Below are 17,103 nucleotides of genomic sequence, written 5' to 3' on the forward strand. Positions count from 1 at the left end.
GCCTTTGTATATAGTTATGTAGATAGTAGGTTTCCTTTATTTTTATTTATTATTTGGGTTGATTGGACAATGGCCCACGTTTTTTGTATATAGTTAGCATTAGTTAGGTTTTGGGTAGGTTTCATTTTATGGTTTTTAGGGATATTGGACCCGGACAATCATCTTTGTACATAGTTTGTGGATATTTTCGATTTTATTATTTGGACCATGGGGCAATGTGTTTGATTTTGATTTCCATTTTGATTGACTTTGCACCCGTTCTTTTGGATTTCACCTTTCATTAGATTTTTTTTGTTTTTTACCTGTTACTTTGTGTATTCATTTAGGTGTTTCTTTTTTTTTCCTTCTTACATTTTAATACATTGTTCTTTTGATTCTATTGTGTGGACTTCTCTCATTGGTTTGTTGACTGTCACAATCTGGGTTTTCACAGTCATGTGTTGCCATTGTGTGAGTCTGACGGACTTGGACTCATGCGCATACTGCTCATTGGTTATGTATCATGTAATGGGTATTTGATTTTTGAATGGATGTGTACCTTGGATATGTGTATGGACTGGGGTGACATGGGGTGGGATGTGGTTGCCCATGGGATCCTGGGATCTGTATTGTGATTTCCTATTGGCAGGGGAACATCTGTGTGGGCCTGGTGGAGGGTGCCCCATGACTGCTGGGGGGTGGGGTTGGTGGGAGACATGAGTGGGACATAAGTGGGGGCCTGCTGGCAGGTGCCCCACAGTGCTGGGGGGTGGGTGTGGTGGGAGGCATGAGTGGGACATAAGTGGGGGCCTGCTGGCAGGTGCCCCATGACTGCTGGGGGGTGGGTGTGGTGGGAGGCATGAGTGGGACATAAGTGGGGGCCTGCTGGCAGGTGCCCCACAGTGCTGGGGGGTGGGGGTGGTGGGAGGCATGAGTGGGACATGGGTGGGGGCCTGCTGGCAGGTGCCCCACAGTGCTGGGGGGTGGGGGTGGTGGGAGGCATGAGTGGGACATAAGTGGGGGCCTGCTGGCAGGTGCCCCATGACTGCTCGGGGGTGGGTGTGGTGGGAGGCATGAGTGGGACATAAGTGGGGGCCTGCTGGCAGGTGCCCCACAGTGCTGGGGGGTGGGTGTGGTGGGAGGCATGAGTGGGACATGGGTGGGGGCCTGCTGGCAGGTGCCCCACAGTGCTGGGGGGTGGGGGTGGTGGGAGGCATGAGTGGGACATAAGTGGGGGCCTGGTGGAGGGTGCCCCATGACTGCTGGGGGGTGGGTGTGGTGGGAGGCATGAGTGGGACATAAGTGGGGGCCTGCTGGCAGGTGCCCCACAGTGCTGGGGGGTGGGTGTGGTGGGAGGCATGAGTGGGACATAAGTGGGGGCCTGCTGGCAGGTGCCCCACAGTGCTGGGGGGTGGGTGTGGTGGGAGACATGAGTGGGACATAAGTGGGGGCCTGCTGGCAGGTGCCCCACAGTGCTGGGGGGTGGGGGTGGTGGGAGGCATGAGTGGGACATGGGTGGGGGCCTGCTGGCAGGTGCCCCACAGTGCTGGGGGGTGGGGGTGGTGGGAGGCATGAGTGGGACATGGGTGGGGGCCTGCTGGCAGGTTCCCCACAGTGCTGGGGGGTGGGTGTGGTGGGAGGCATGAGTGGGACATAAGTGGGGGCCTGCTGGCAGGTGCCCCACAGTGCTGGGGGATGGGGGTGGTGGGAGGCATGAGTGGGACATGGGTGGGGGCCTGGTGGAGGGTGCCCCATGACTGCTGGGGGGTGGGGTTGGTGTGGGACATAAGTGGGGGCCTGCTGGCAGGTGCCCCACAGTGCTGGGGGGTGGGGGTGGTGGGAGGCATGAGTGGGACATGGGTGGGGGCCTGGTGGAGGGTGCCCCATGACTGCTGGGGGGTGGGGTTGGTGGGAGACATGAGTGGGACATAAGTGGGGGCCTGCTGGCAGGTGCCCCACAGTGCTGGGGGGTGGGGGTGGTGGGAGGCATGAGTGGGACATGGGTGGGGGCCTGCTGGCAGGTGCCCCACAGTGCTGGGGGGTGGGGGTGGTGGGAGGCATGAGTGGGACATAAGTGGGGGCCTGGTGGAGGGTGCCCCATGACTGCTGGGGGGTGGGTGTGGTGGGAGGCATGAGTGGGACATAAGTGGGGGCCTGCTGGCAGGTGCCCCACAGTGCTGGGGGGTGGGGGTGGTGGGAGGCATGAGTGGGACATGGGTGGGGGCCTGGTGGAGGGTGCCCCATGACTGCTGGGGGGTGGGAGTCATGAGCAGGTGTGCAGGGTAATCCCCTGTGGTGTGGACTGCATGCAGGGGACATGGAGGCTGTACAGGGAAGACCTGTGAAGACCCAACGATCGGAGTAGCGTGTTCAACTATCCACGCCCCCCTGAAATGGACGTAGCCTGGGATTTCGCGTGTGAAACGTTCCCGCGCACCCCTGAAATGGAAGTAGCCTGGGATTTCGCGTGTGAAACTTCCCCGCGCACCCCTGTAATGGACGTACCCTGGCTTTTCGCGTGTGGGACTTCCCGCGCACCCCTGGAATTCCCGTAGCCTAGCTTTTCGCGTGTGAAACTTCCCGCGCACCCCTGTAATGGACGTACCCTGGCTTTTCGCGTGTGGGACTTCCCGCGCACCCCTGGTATTCCCGTAGCCTAGCTTTTCGCGTGTGAAACTTCCCGCGTACCCCTGTAATGGACGTACCCTGGCTTTTCGCGTGTGGGACTTCCCGCGCACCCCTGGTATTCCCGTAGGCTAGCTTTTCGCGTGTGAAACTTCCCGCGCACCCCTGTAATGGACGTACCCTGGCTTTTCGCGTGTGGGACTTCCCGCGCACCCCTGCAATTCCCGTAGCCTAGCTTTTCGCGTGTGAAACTTCACGCGCACCCCTGTAATGGACGTACCCTGGCTTTTCGCGTGTGGGACTTCCCGCGCACCCCTGGTATTCCCGTAGCCTAGCTTTTCGCGTGTGAAACTTCCCGCGAACCCCTGTAATGGACGTACCCTGGCTTTTCGCGTGTGGGACTTCCCGCGCACCCCTGGTATTCCCGTAGCCTAGCTTTTCGCGTGTGAAACTTCCCGCGCAACCCTGTAATGGACGTACCCTGGCTTTTCGCGTGTGGGACTTCCCGCGCACCCCTGGTATTCCCGTAGCCTAGCTTTTCGCGTGTGAAACTTCACGCGCACCCCTGTAATGGACGTACCCTGGCTTTTCGCGTGTGGGACTTCCCGCGCACCCCTGGAATTCCCGTAGCCTAGCTTTTCGCGTGTGAAACTTCCCGCGCACCCCTGTAATGGACGTACCCTGGCTTTTCGCGTGTGGGACTTCCCGCGCACCCCTGCAATTCCCGTAGCCTAGCTTTTCGCGTGTGAAACTTCCCGCGCACCCCTGTAATGGACGTACCCTGGCTTTTCGCGTGTGGGACTTCCCGCGCACCCCTGCAATTCCCGTAGCCTAGCTTTTCGCGTGTGAAACTTCCCGCGCACCCCTGAAATGGACGTAGCCTGGGATTTGACGTGTGAAACTTCCCGCGCACCCTTGAAAATCGCATGGGCCGCTTGCCGTGATGGTCCAGGGTTAGCGCAGCCCCTTGCGCTGGTTTGGGATTTTTATGAGATTTCCCAGCGCAAGGGGCGTTCCTGGGGGCGTAACTGGCGCTGCAGCGAGTCGCTGCGCCACTGTGCGCCACGGCTGCCTGGGGAAGCTAAAATCCATGAATACGCTGTGCGCCGGATTCGGTTTTGGCGCACGCGGCTGGCGCAGACTATCGCACGCGCACGCTGTGCGCCAGCCGCGTGCGCTACTTGTGCGCTGAATTCTATGAATTACCCTGTAAATGTGTTGGCAAGTTTTTCCCGTAGTCATAATCTTCATACAAATCCTAGCAAATCTTGTATTATAACTTTTGCTGATGGAAAGAGGAGAACATCAAGATTTAAATGGTCTCTGGACGAATCAACTATTAATTATACCCTGTCTATGCATTATCTGGGATAAACCCTTACTGACATGTATTCAGTGGCTATGTGGAAGGAGACACTCAGTAATAAAATTAAACCAATGACTTCCCAAATCAAGATTATTCTCTATAAGTACTGTAAGTTCTCCTTGTTCCCCATTATTCAATTCTACCTATTAAAGGTGGATGCAATTGTTCTTTATGGTCTAGACATTTGTTTAGCGCAGATGGATTAATTCCTCGATATTCTGCAGGGAAAATTGTGGAAAACAGTATTGGGTTTAGCGCATTCTATCCCGAATGATGTGATATGTCATGAACTGGGATTGCTACCTCTTTCTGTGAAATGGCATTGGCGCATGTAAAATAACTATGCTAGAATATTGGCACCCCCGTGACAATCTATGTATGAAGAGTTACATCAAATAGTCGTGATGGGACGACCAACGTCGATGTTAAAGTTCAGGAATAAAATGAATCTAATGCTAGAAGCAATCATGGTAACTAAGGAGGATTTAGCTGCCAGACTTCTGTGTTTTAAACGCAAATTTCAAATATATCAATGGTGTTTACTGTCTGATCGATTGGGTACTTACAAGTCTCTTTATGAATTTGCTAAATACAGGAGGAAATGGGGAGAGAAAGCAATGTATATCTTGAAATTCCCATGTGAGAGAGCGAGAAAAATGTATATGCGTTCTAAACTCATTCAAAAGCTTACCAACAAAAGAGTTCAATATTGGAATAACAAAGCTGTAAACGCAACTGGGAAATGTCGATTTTGTGATAACGGCAATGAGTTGGAAACATTGAAACATCTGGTCATTTATTGTGCCCAATTCGAAAATATCCGAATTCAAATATTTCAAAACTATCTCTTGTCTAAGTCTGAGGTCTCCAGAGAATCCTTGTGCAGTACATGTATGTGGGGGAATAGCTTATCCATTCTCTTTAAATGTAGAAGAGTGTTGTATCGTATTGAGGAAAAATTACTAGAAAAACGAAATTCATAACCTTGAAATAGAAGGAAGCAAAAGTCCTTTGTATAGCCTATATCTTTACACATGAGTGATTATTCTGGCTATCCATGCTTTGAAATGTAATCTTACAATGTGTTGTGGACTATTACCAAAGTGGAGGATGACTCAGCATGAGCATGAACTATGAAGTACCATTTGCAAATGTCTTATAGAGTAGTATTTTGGCTTAATTGAGAAGGTGAGAAGGATTGTGTATGATTTTGAATGTACATTTCTAGGATGTGGGGACGATGGATTATAGATTGTGTATGATTATGTATGTAATGTTTCCTTTTGAAACCTACTTATGATTTTTAAAGATTAACTGGATTTTTAGCTTTGTTGAATGATATTAAAAATTATATTTTGTTGGTTGACATTTACAATAAAAAAAATGAAAAAAAGAAAGAGCAAATTTGGGCGAGGGAATATTTCAACACATTTGCATTACTGTCAACAGAGACGGCGGGCCCAGAAATCACAGTTAGAAAAGAGGAAGACAAGAAGAGGCAGAAAAGAAATAAGGCTGAGGAGACCATATTTAATTCGAAAAAGGCATTCTCTTTGTTAGAAGCAGTTTTGATGGAAACATACCCAGAAGAGGGGTCCGTGCAGTGGTCGAAGTGTACGAAAAGAAGTAGTGGAACTATGCTCTCTGCTGGGCTGCCCCCGCTGCTCCCCACAAACTCCATCACCACGCCCCCTCCCAATCCAAGCCCCCATACAAACACACCTGCTATTTAAGGGAATGTTCAGTGCAGAACACTGAAGTGCAAGGTTCAACTTCTTCCTACACTTTTATTTTAAAATGAAAGCATTCCAGAACGTTTTTTTTTTTTTAAATAAAAGTATAGGAATGGTGAAACTGAAAAATAAAAAGTATAGGAGCACCACTCCCGATCGCTCCCACCCACTTCGACCTCTGAGTCAGCGTTATGGAAGTATAGGGACATTATTGTCAATGAGCAAAGAAGGTATGACTCCACTGGTGGATAGATTATAACCGGGATTTTAGATCCAAGATGTCGATGGTTCCTGATATGACCTGGGATCAGAGGGACATGGAGGATTGGGCTTCCTTGATGGGTGGTAAGGACAGAGCCAGTCAGGCAACTGGTGAGGTGGTAAAGGATACACGGAAGCCGTGGTATGGTAAGTAGGTGCCCAACCAAAAAACAAACTAGTGGCCCTTTCATCAAGGCCCCTCAACACCGAGGGGAAACGATCAGGCACACAAGAATTCCGGTCCAGGGTAGGGGTCAAGATCCTTAGACGGGACAAAAGCATTGGGATGCCCCTGCAGATTGTTTAACAAGGGGGTGTGCAGTTGGGGACCAAGGTGCCGATACACACATGAATGCCCAAAATGTAGAGGTGGACACCCAGTCGCGAGATGCTACAGATCCGAGGGGGGGCAGGGGCAGAGGGCAACACAAAGATGCTCAGTATATCCACTTTGGAAGAAGACCCTCCCCAGTTGATAAACTGGTGCTCAAGGAATTTTAAAATGAATATCCAAAAAACAAGGAATGTGATTTATTATTTAAGGGCTTTAGTAAAGGATTTCAGGGGGTCTGCTGACGATCCGGTTAGCCAAAAACCTCCCCTCTGCGTTTCAACAAGACTGGTAAGCGAAAAATTAAAAAAGGAACTGGGCAGGGTGGCTGGCCCTCCCCCACACCACCCAATTTCATAGTTTCATCATTGGGTATTGTGCCCAAGAAGGAACAGGGCAAGTTCAGGTTGATCCACCACTTGTTTTACCTGAACGGGGACTCTGTCAATGACTGGCTCGACCCTGAGCACTGCACAGTGCACTATGCTTCCTTTGACCAAGCCATGGTTTTGGTGGCCAGAATGGGCAGGAGGGCACTCCTGGCCAAAGTAAACATTGAATCTGCATTTTGTCTACTACCGGTGCACCCAGACAGTTTCCACCTGTTAGGATTTCAGTGGGAGGGCAGGTTTTACATTGATAAATCTATGCCAAGGGGCTGCTCTGTGTCTTGCCCACTATTTGAAGCTTTCAGCACTTTCTTAGAATGGGCTGTTCGCAAGAAGGAACAGCAGGGAAGCATCATCCACTACTTAGATGATTTCCTTTTCATGGGCAGGGAAGAGTCGGCAGACTGCGCTCATGCTCTGTCTCTCTTTCAGAACTTGATGGCTAGGATGGGCATCCCGCTGGCACCAGAAAAAATACAGGGCCCCACATAGTTGTCAACACTTCTGGGTGTCGAAATAGATATATGGAAAGGCACGTGCAGGTTGCCCCATGAGAAAGTACAGGGACGTAATTCCGAGATAGAAAGTAACCTATCCAAGGAGGGGACCACTTTGGAAAAGGTCCAACAACCGTTGGGCAAACTGAATTTTGTTTCCAAGGTTATTCCCACGGGTAGGTTGTTTTCACACAAGTTGGCAAGGGCAACAGTGTAGGTTACGCAGAAACAACACCATATCCCAGTTGGCAAGGGCAACAGCAGGGGTTACACAGAAAGACCACCATATCCCACTTGGCTCAGGCTTGAAAGAGGACTTGAGAATGTGGCTGTCATTCCTGCAAGGGTTTAATGGGGTGCAGTTATGGAGAACCCAGTAGGAAACAAGTGGGGAGCTACAGATTTATTCAGACGCATCAGGGAATGAAGGTTTTGGTGTCATCCTGGGGCAGGAATGGTGTGCGCAGATGTGGTTGACCCAGTGGCACAAGAAGGGTAGCACCAAGAATATCATGGCACTAGAGCTCTTACCTATCGTGGTAGCCCTCATGTTATGGCCAATAGAATTGGGGAACAAAAGGTGCGTTTTTGGTCATGCAATAAGGCAGTGGTTCAGGCCATACACTTACAATCAGCATCTTGCCCAATGTGCTGAGCCTCTAGAGGACATTGGTGGAGATATGCTTGGACAGGAATATTGAGTTCAGGGCTTGCCATGTACAGGGTGTTGTTAATATTGCTGCTGACGCTCTTGTCTCGTTTTCAAAGGAGCAAGTTTCGGAAAGTCCATCCTGCAGCCAGGGAGAAGGGGGCGCAGTTCCTGCGTGAGTGGTGGCAGCTGGTGTCATGGGCAAGGCACTCTGGTACTTTAGGGAGCAATCGCTCACACCGGGTACCAGCAGGGCTGCGATGACTTGGTATGGATTATGGGGCATTCATTTATAGTTTGGGTTGAGAAGAAAACACAGCAATGGAGTAAAGGTCCCAATTTAGGATTTTGCAAAACAAAGGTGGCCTGGTTGGGCACATCTGGTATGAGGTGGCATTCCTTGTGTCCCGCCGTGTGCTGGCACCTGCAATGGAGGCCAGTTCACCCGATTTATGGTCGTACACTTAGGCTGGAATGACCTCCCCGAATTGGTGAGGGGTCGCTTGTTGGCTCAGATATAGGTGGCACTGTGGATCAAGGCACAAGAGTTACCTGGCACAGACATATTTTGGTCTAAAAGAACGCCTAGGCATCAGTGGCATGGAGCCTCCTCCCTCGCAGGGTTGGAAAAATCTAGAAGGAGATTGAACAGGAGCATAGAGAAATGTACTAAAGTGGATGGCCTTGGATTTATTGGGCATTGTTGTTTGAATTCACTCCTGTTCCATTTTGAGGCCAGTGGGGAGCATTTATACGAGAAGGGAACAGTGTCTTCCTCACAGCAATTCAGGTGGTGGTGAGAAGGGCTGGTTGCAGATAGGTTCCTTGGGGAGTATGATTTACAGGGGCATTGGGGGAGCCACCCCAAAAGCGTGGCAGAATTACAGGGCGGTCCTAGCCGGGGAGGAGCTTTTAACGCTGCGGTTTCGGTCATGAGCGGTTCCGGAATGGCCACACTTCAGCCAAATTCAGAGGACGGGCACTCCCTTAGGAACAGTTGAGACTCCTCGTCAACTGAATACAGTGGTCCCCGATCTGTACTGCCTGCCAGTTGATAACGAGAGGCAGACGTCCGCTACTTTGCATGCAAACCGGAAGTGACACGTGTCAACCGTGGACAATCTTGTTGCAAGCCCGGGAAACCATTGGGCTACCTTAGAAGTTGCTAAGGACATTGCTTGCTTATGTTGCTGCGACCACCCCGATTTGTTTGCTCCAATAAAATGTGATCTTTCTGTTTCCCAAAAAATATGCTATTGTTTCTGTGGTTATTGTGAGTGGAATGGTAACCATTGCATCCATGCTGTGGATCCTGATGGGATGAGGGGGGCACAGTGGGGGATGACCCTGCTATGCTGTATGTCACCCATGCAACGCTGCTACCCATTCCCCCAGTAGAACAATGGGCGGGAAAGACAGTTACTACTACTAGAGTGGCCGGTCCCTCTGGCGCTCCCTGCTTGGGTTTCTCTGGAGAGTTCTGTGCCATGGATGTGCCCGATGCAGGGTCTTCTGGCACGTCTGAAGGTTGATTCATTCATTAGGGGTCTGGCTGCATCTTGTCCCTGTGTCTCTGTGGGTCATCCTCTGTGGGTTCTTCCTCTCGGATTGCGGTTTCCTTCTGGATCCGCCTTTTGGACCCCTTGCGGTTGTCGACATCCGGCATCTTGCTTTCAAGACGGCCTTCCTTGTTGCTCTCACGTCTGCCCGGCATCCTGAGGATTTGAAGGATTTGTTGTGTCACCCTCCCTTTCGGCAGGTGCTCCCTGATTTCATTGTTTTGTGCTGTGACCCCATGATTTTGCTGAAGGTGGTGTCCCGTTTTTGCTCGTCCCAGGTTCTGCTTCATCTGGTTTCCAGGATCCCCAGGCCCCTGATGTTGTCATGTCATTCTGGTAGCCTGCTTGTTATGTTTGGCACTGCTGGTGCTGGTGGAAGGCCTTGTAGTGTCTATCAGCCTTTGGATCTGGACTTTCCTCTCAGTGGCTTCTGTCTCTGCTGGTTTGCCTTTGCCTGTACATGTCCAGGGTCGTTCCGCGAGGGAGGTGGCGGTTTCCTTCCCAGGGGTGTCGCTGCAGTTGTTTTGTAAGGCTGCTACCTGGGTGGACCAGGCATGTTTCTCGCTCCTGGGATGGCTCCTTTGGGTTTGGGGTTTGTCTGTTGGCATGTGATTCTCTGGGGAATTGCAGTGATGTTTTGTGTTGCAGCACTTCTGTCTCTCTGTTTCTTTGGGACCTCTCCCCATTGGCGATGCTTTGGTATACCTCAAAGGTAAGTACTGGGACAAGGAAGAGGGACGTAGAGGTAATGCTATGACTACTTACTGGTAATCATCATTACTCCTAGTCCCACTCTTCCTCATCACAGTACTGATGACCCTCCACTCCCTCCCGACAGGGAGGGTCCCTTGTTCCAGTTTGATTATTGTGAACTGGGGCATGAGGGTAAGGAGGGGCATTATACATCAAAAGAAAAGAAAGTGAAGAAGGATTCCTGGGTCAGAGGCGGGGCCTCAAATATGTAGGTACTGTGATGAGGAAGAGTAGGACTAGGAGTAATGAAGATTACTGCTAAGTAATCATAGCATTAACACACCACTGAACCAATTATAGATGGGCAGTTATGTGATAAAATGCCTCAATTACACATTGGCCTAAAATCCGGGCTCTGCCACTTAACGGAAATGAATGATTCAAGACCCATAATTTAATCTCATTGTGAATTGGTGCCATCATTGGGAGTCCATAGTATTCATTCGGTATGCACGGGAGCTATGAAAAAAGAACAGGCCTCAATCATGGTTTATTAGACAATAGTATAACACTGACAAAGGCAACAGTTAAAGCTTGTGGATAGTAAAAAGGTTCTCTTTGTTGCAACATATTCCTAACAAGCATTGGCAATGCCAACAGTTTGGGCTTTTGCGTAGGCACGGGAAAGGCTTTTTCCACACACTGCCGTAGTGGTATTAACTGGGCATCAATGCTAGCAGCTACAAAATGGTGCGAGTATGGGGGCATATAATAGCAGTGTGATGTTACCCGGTTCATGTCAAGAAGACCCACTCTGGACTCTACAGGTAGGTGACTCAGGTGTATTTATTCCAGCTCAGTAGTCACTTGCAGATTAAGATGCACAGCACAGACACTGGCCCATCCACACACCAGCCAGCTCCCATCCAATTGACACTCAGAGAACACTCACTCAACCACTGACCCGCATTCCATTCAAACATTCCATGCACACGTTCTAATGTCCCTCTTCTATAGAAACAAGATATTTTGCCTACATTTGCCGTGACGGGTTTTTTTCGGATGGCAGATTGTATGTGTGTGTTGGAGGTGGGGGGCAGCCAAATCCAAGGTTGATTTGGCATTAAAGCGCTGTGTGTGGGGAGTGGGGGGGGCTATTGCGAGGTTTTTGAGGGTGTTAAAGGCATGGTCTAGTAAAAAATTGTATTTAAAAAATAGATAGGCAACATAAAAAAAAAATACTAGCATTCTCTTTTTTAAAACTTCCTATGTAAAATTTTGAGCTATTCAAGCTCAAAATTCACAAAAGCAAGCACATGGGCGCATCCATTTTGGGAAATGGATGCCCTCCTGTGCTGGCTTTTGCGGCACTAATGAAGGAAAAGCCAGCCAGCTTTAGTAAACAAAAGCTACTGCCGGGTGGCTTTCCCTTCATTAGTGCTGTACGCGGAGGACGGGGACCGGAGACCAGAGCAGGAAAGCTGCAGCTGAATCTCGGTAAGTGCTATTTATTTTTTTAAAAAAATAAGCACTAGCTGGGTTTTTTTTCTAAGTTTTCCGGGCTGGAGGAGCCCGGAAAACTTAGAAATAAAATCGCAGCTTTAAAAACATATTTATGTTTGCGGTCGCTTTTGAAGCGACCGCAAACATAAATACAACGTTATTGTGTTGGAAAACGCTGCGGTTTTTCTTTCCAAGTTTCTCAGGCTCCTCCGGCTCGGAGAGCCCCAAATGGGAAAGCAGATTCAGGCAGAAACAACGCAGCATTTAGCATTTCCCATTTGGGGCTCTCGGGCGCCCCGTGGGGAGCCCAAGAGCCCCAAATGAGAAATCAGCTGTAGGCAGAAACACTGCGGCATGTCAACACAACCGTGTTGTGTTTCTGCCTGCCTTGGCTTTCACTTTGGGTCTCCGGTGCTCCCCTGGTAATATTTACGAACATGTGTGAAGTATCTGCGCACTGCCATGATTCATCATATTGCCAAAGAACTAGCAGTAACATATCCACCTCTGACGCCTCTCTTTCACTCTCTCTCTTGCAGTGGGACTTGGTGTGCGACCTGAAGGGCATGCGGGACATGGCACAGTCGGTGTTCATGGCTGGGGTGCTTATCGGCGCTGTTGTGTTTGGACGTCTGGCTGACAGGTGCCCCATGTTCTTTTCCTGTCTTCTACCCACTCAACGATTCGGACATTTTCCTACCTCCCATTACTGTACACACTATACACCTGCCTGCTTTATTATTCGGCCCCCATATTAGTAAGTGTGCCGATTTACCCCCTGGGGTACGTAACACGTTATTGGCTCCTTAGACTGACTATCCCTATTGGGAGTTAAAGGCTCGACCTGGGCAATGCCCAAAGGGCTGGACTAGAATGTTCAAGTCTGCCAATTTTGTGGGACATTAGTGGCTAGTTTGATAAAATAATTTGCTATGCACTGGTACTTTTGGCCAATGTTATTTTGACTCAGAGTGCATTCGAATGCACTAATTGACACAGATGTCATGTAGTATGCATCCCCAGATACTACACGCAATATCTAAGCAAAAAGTAAGTAAAAGTGATGTAGGTTTGTGGGACACTTTTTTTTACTGGTGTCTATTTTTGTTTATCGCAGATGCCGGGCAAATGCCACTCGGGAAATTGCCCAACAAATTGTTAAATGGTTCCACCTTCACCTGCTAAAAAAGCCGTGCTCGGCTTGCTTTATGTTTAACCGTCAGCATAATGAGGTTGGCCTTTAGCGGTTCTCTGTCTCTGCAGACACAAACTTAACGGGTCCCTTCCTCTTCCCAAAACGTGGTTTGGACTAAAGAGTTTAGTTTAGGTATCACTTTACTCACTATGCTGGCATAGGAATGTGGAGGGCACTGCTTGGTTTTTCCCACATGGAGTAATGAATTGTCCCATTTGTTCTGTTTGATGGTGGTACCAGGTGCTAGGCTATAGAAGCAGATTGGTGTCATTGACAGCCAACTAGGGATATTTAAGTAAGTTTCCAAGTGGGCCATCTGTTTTACCTTAGCTTAAAATCTTCAGTTTGTATTTTTGGGTTTTTGAGAATTTGTGTGGCACTTATGCCCCAAATGTGCCAAAACCATTGTTACAGAAGAGCAAACGAGAGAATGGGGGTTCTGAAATGAGCATATCAGGTTGGCATAGAAACGGGCAATGAAATGCCATGGCATGAAACTGCCAAATAACTAAAATCTCTTTTCTCAAACTCCTCCGCTGGACTTCCCAATGAGTTCCCTAATACATTCCTCCATCCAGCAGCTGTATAAGAAGCAAGTCGGGGGGGAGGGGCGCTGGCTTGCCATTTCCCAGCTGCAGGGTGATTTCACGCTGGGATATTTTAGGCAATCTTTTCACAGTCAGTTGGGCTAGTTTTGGGCTGCTTTTGACGACAGATCTGTTTCAGAAGACGACCGAACGAAAGGGATGCACAGGAGGTGCCATTACATGTTAACTATTTTACAATGCCGTGTTTTACCCTTATCCATACAGCCTATCTTATGGTCCAAATTTTATTTGACCTATGTCCTTCTTTTCAAGCCAGCAGTTTGCACACATCCCCTTACGTTTAAATTGATGAATATTACTTTTTAGACCAAGGGTCCGCAACCTTTTGTGCGAAATGAGCAAAATGTGCATATCAAATGAAATGGTGCACAACTTCAATTTGTCGTCGAAAATGATTGCCGCTCAGTTGGCAGAAAAATGATTGCAACACAAATTAGAAATGTAATAAACTTAAAACTGCTAATAGAGCATTTTAATTTGCAGTACTTAATATGTATCAAGACCACGTGCATTTAGAGTAAAGGAAATTTGCAAGGCCTTTATCTTCATTTGACATTAAGTGGTTGTTTACAGGAAATGATGAGGACTTCGAGTGGCCAGTAGCACATTTTTAAACAGATATAACCAGCCAAGTTGTTCAAACACATAGTAAAATTAAATAAACATCACATGGGGCTTTAAGTTCTCCGGCAAAATATTAGAAATGTAGTGCAAACATTTGGACAGTAAAATTGGTTGCAAATGGAGCACTGATTTTCAGGGGTGTACTTTGGTATTCTGTCCCGGGATTTTCCGGGATCTTTAGTGGAAAATGGTGCATTCCTAAGCATACAAGACCAGTAATACTGTTCCTCAGTCATTGATTACTGTATTGTGGACTGTGTTTTCTTCAGTAATGTTATTAATGTTTGCATTTCTGATTGAACAGAGAGTGATTACTATCCTCTTGAGTTCATTTTCCAATATCAAGGGGTAGGCATCACAAAGAAAATGGCCAACAGCTAGAGGGTCTGGTTGGCGATGCCTCAGCTCGACAATGAGGTGTTAGCACGAATGACTAATTCCTAAAAATTAAGATATTCTCTTAAAACTGTTTAAACAGTACAGAGGCCACAAAGGAAAGTGTCAGTTTAAGTTTTTGGTTGAAGCGTTTGGGATAGAGCTATTGGCAAACAGCGTCCGCAAGTTTAGGAGGTCCATGTCATCATAGAAAGGGATGCCCCATGGTATGATGCAGAATGCAGACTATCAAAAAGAAAATTGAACAATGATTTAATGAGTGGGTTGTACATGGCTGATCAGATTTATATTATCAAAAGGGAATGTAACAATTGCTAAATGACAATACAAATGTATTGAGAAACAACGGGAGCTTTTTCAAAGGACAACAACATGTTTAATGCAAGTGTAGAGACAGGCATTGTGCCATCTCCTTGGACAAGTAGTCCTTGGACCACCAGCCCCCCATGGTTATAGGCCAAATTCTTTACTGGACATTGTCAGCAAGATATTCTCCAAATGTTTGTTGCTCACACTGAAGGAGAGAGCTCAAGGTAACAATATCTTAAAGCCCTTCCAAGCGGGTTTCAGGGGAGAGCTTAATACATTGGACCACTGCTTCACTCTGAGTACCATCATGGAGACATACGGTAAGGTTAAAGGATAGTTCCGGGACTTTTTTTTTATTGTCCCTACGGGTCGGCCATGTGTTTGTAAGCATAAATCGGTAGATCGTAGGAAACTTTCCTATGGACCTTACCCGACTTTTCGCCCATTATCGCACTCGAAATCAGCCTCCATTTTGTGATAATCCTATCATTCCGCCGCATCGACCTGGCTCACCTGCCTTTGCGGCACTAAATCAAATCCCCCGCCCCTGAAACAGACTTTATCAAAACATTCATATTCCCCGCCTCTATCCGTGACGTGACTGAGCTGCGTAGGCAAACGCGCCCAGGCGTCTTCTACGCGACTCCACACAGACCCCGGAAATCAACACAGATCAGCTCACAATACAGCGCACCACAATTCGGAATATGAAACTGTACTTTGAAATCAAACCGCAAGATTGTAAATGTGGTAAAGTACATTTATTTGACATCAAATGTTTAGAGAATATTCAGCGATTTGCATTTTTATTTGCTCATGTTCCAAAAAGTTCGTATTGAGGAACGCGATGGTCCTTTGCTGTACACAGGGTCTTAGAGCATCTCACAATACAGCACCACAATTCGGAATGTGAAACCGTGGTTTAAAAGCAAACGGCAAGATTGTACATTTGGCAAAGTACGTTTATTGGACATCAAATGTTTAGAGAATATTCAGCGATTTGCATTTTTCTTTGCTCTCGATCCAAATTAGTTCGTCTTGAGGGAAGCGATGTTCGTGTGCAGTACACAGGGTGTTGGTTTACGATAAAAATAAGCTCTTCTGTCGCACTGATAATCGCATGGCTGTTCCAACAACGAGGCACTAGGCCACCACAACGGTAGGTATGTTGCATCTAACCGTTAGTACCGCGTAAGGGCATACTTGTACTTGGCGATCGTCCCATAAAATGGTCAGGGTGGTAACGTTGTTCACGCGGAGAAGCAACTGGCGGCTGTAGAAGCCGTCCGCCGGTGTCTGGTACTCGTGACACAGACAGTAGTGAATGATGTACCTAAAACATAAAAAATGAAATTAGTCTCACCATCAGATCCTTATTAAAATTATTCATTTCATAGCGAGGACAGCGCTACTGGGTGTACACAAGTGTTTAAAGGCGTGGCGAGGCATGGAGGGGGGGGGAGTGGAGTACAAGGTAAGTAGCATAAAATAATAAATAAATAGGGCCAGCTGGTGGCAAGTGCAAGGTAAGTGCAGAACAAGTGCTGGGAAGGGGGGGCTGTAGGATACTGAGACAGTCCCCCAGTGCAGGGGTTGACAGGGAGGCAGTGCAGGTGGAGAGTGGAGGGGCCCAGGACCGAGGTCGCAGACAGTGGACCAGTTGTAGCAGGGGATAGGGAGAGAGAAAGCAGAAGCAAAGAGGAAGGTTTTGAGGTGCTTCAGTAAAAGCAGATGTTTCTCCTCCAGATAGTGCGCGGTAGAAAACACTATGCCACATAGAACGAACAAGTACAACTGAACCCGTCTTTAAAGCCACTGTATAGTAATGAAATTGCGGTATAAACTCATCAAAAGTTACTTACATTATATTTGCATTTTCCATTGTGTCTCTGTGTAGGGCAGACCCGAAACACCACTCCTTCTTTGCCGACGTTACTTCTTCTAATGAACGTGGCTCATCGTTTCGTTTCTGAAATTTTATTCATTATCTTTTCTTAGTCTTTCAGGATGGTCCCGGCCTGTCAAGGTCAAATCACAATAGAACCTTATATTGGGTCGTGGGCCGTTCCGCCACCCGAGCAAAACATCAAAGCAGCTGACCTTCACTTTGAGCGAGCACACATTTCTAGTTAGCTCCAGTTAGTGTAAGGGCATCTTGTCTGCGTGCCTTTTTTTTTATTGTCCCTATGGGTCGGCCATGTGTTTGTAATACGGAAACATTCTATAATTTTTGTAAAAATGATTTATATTACTGTTTGGTTTAATTGCAATGGGCCTGCAACATGAGGAGACTCGAGAGAACAGACAATCGAATTACATTCATTTAAACCGTGATGTGTATTTCTCAATGAGCTCTGCTTTAGGTGGACATGGAACAGAGGCAATG

At 48.0% G+C, this 17,103-nt stretch overlaps 1 protein-coding gene across 1 annotated transcript in view; it reads left to right on the forward strand.

The window, feature by feature from the left end:
* Positions 1-17,103, forward strand: part of LOC138567097 (solute carrier family 22 member 20-like) — a 357,233-nt gene that overhangs the window by 19,839 nt on the left and 320,291 nt on the right. The window contains exon 2 of the mRNA XM_069644967.1: positions 12,125-12,228. Coding sequence (XP_069501068.1) covers positions 12,152-12,228 — 77 coding nt within the window. The 5' untranslated portion in view covers positions 12,125-12,151. The remainder of the gene's footprint in view (positions 1-12,124; positions 12,229-17,103) is intronic.

This window comes from Ambystoma mexicanum, chromosome 2p (genome assembly GCF_040938575.1).
Source record: "Ambystoma mexicanum isolate Mex_15411 chromosome 2p, UKY_AmexF1_1, whole genome shotgun sequence".
In the NCBI taxonomy this organism is placed as follows: Eukaryota; Metazoa; Chordata; class Amphibia; order Caudata; family Ambystomatidae; genus Ambystoma; species Ambystoma mexicanum.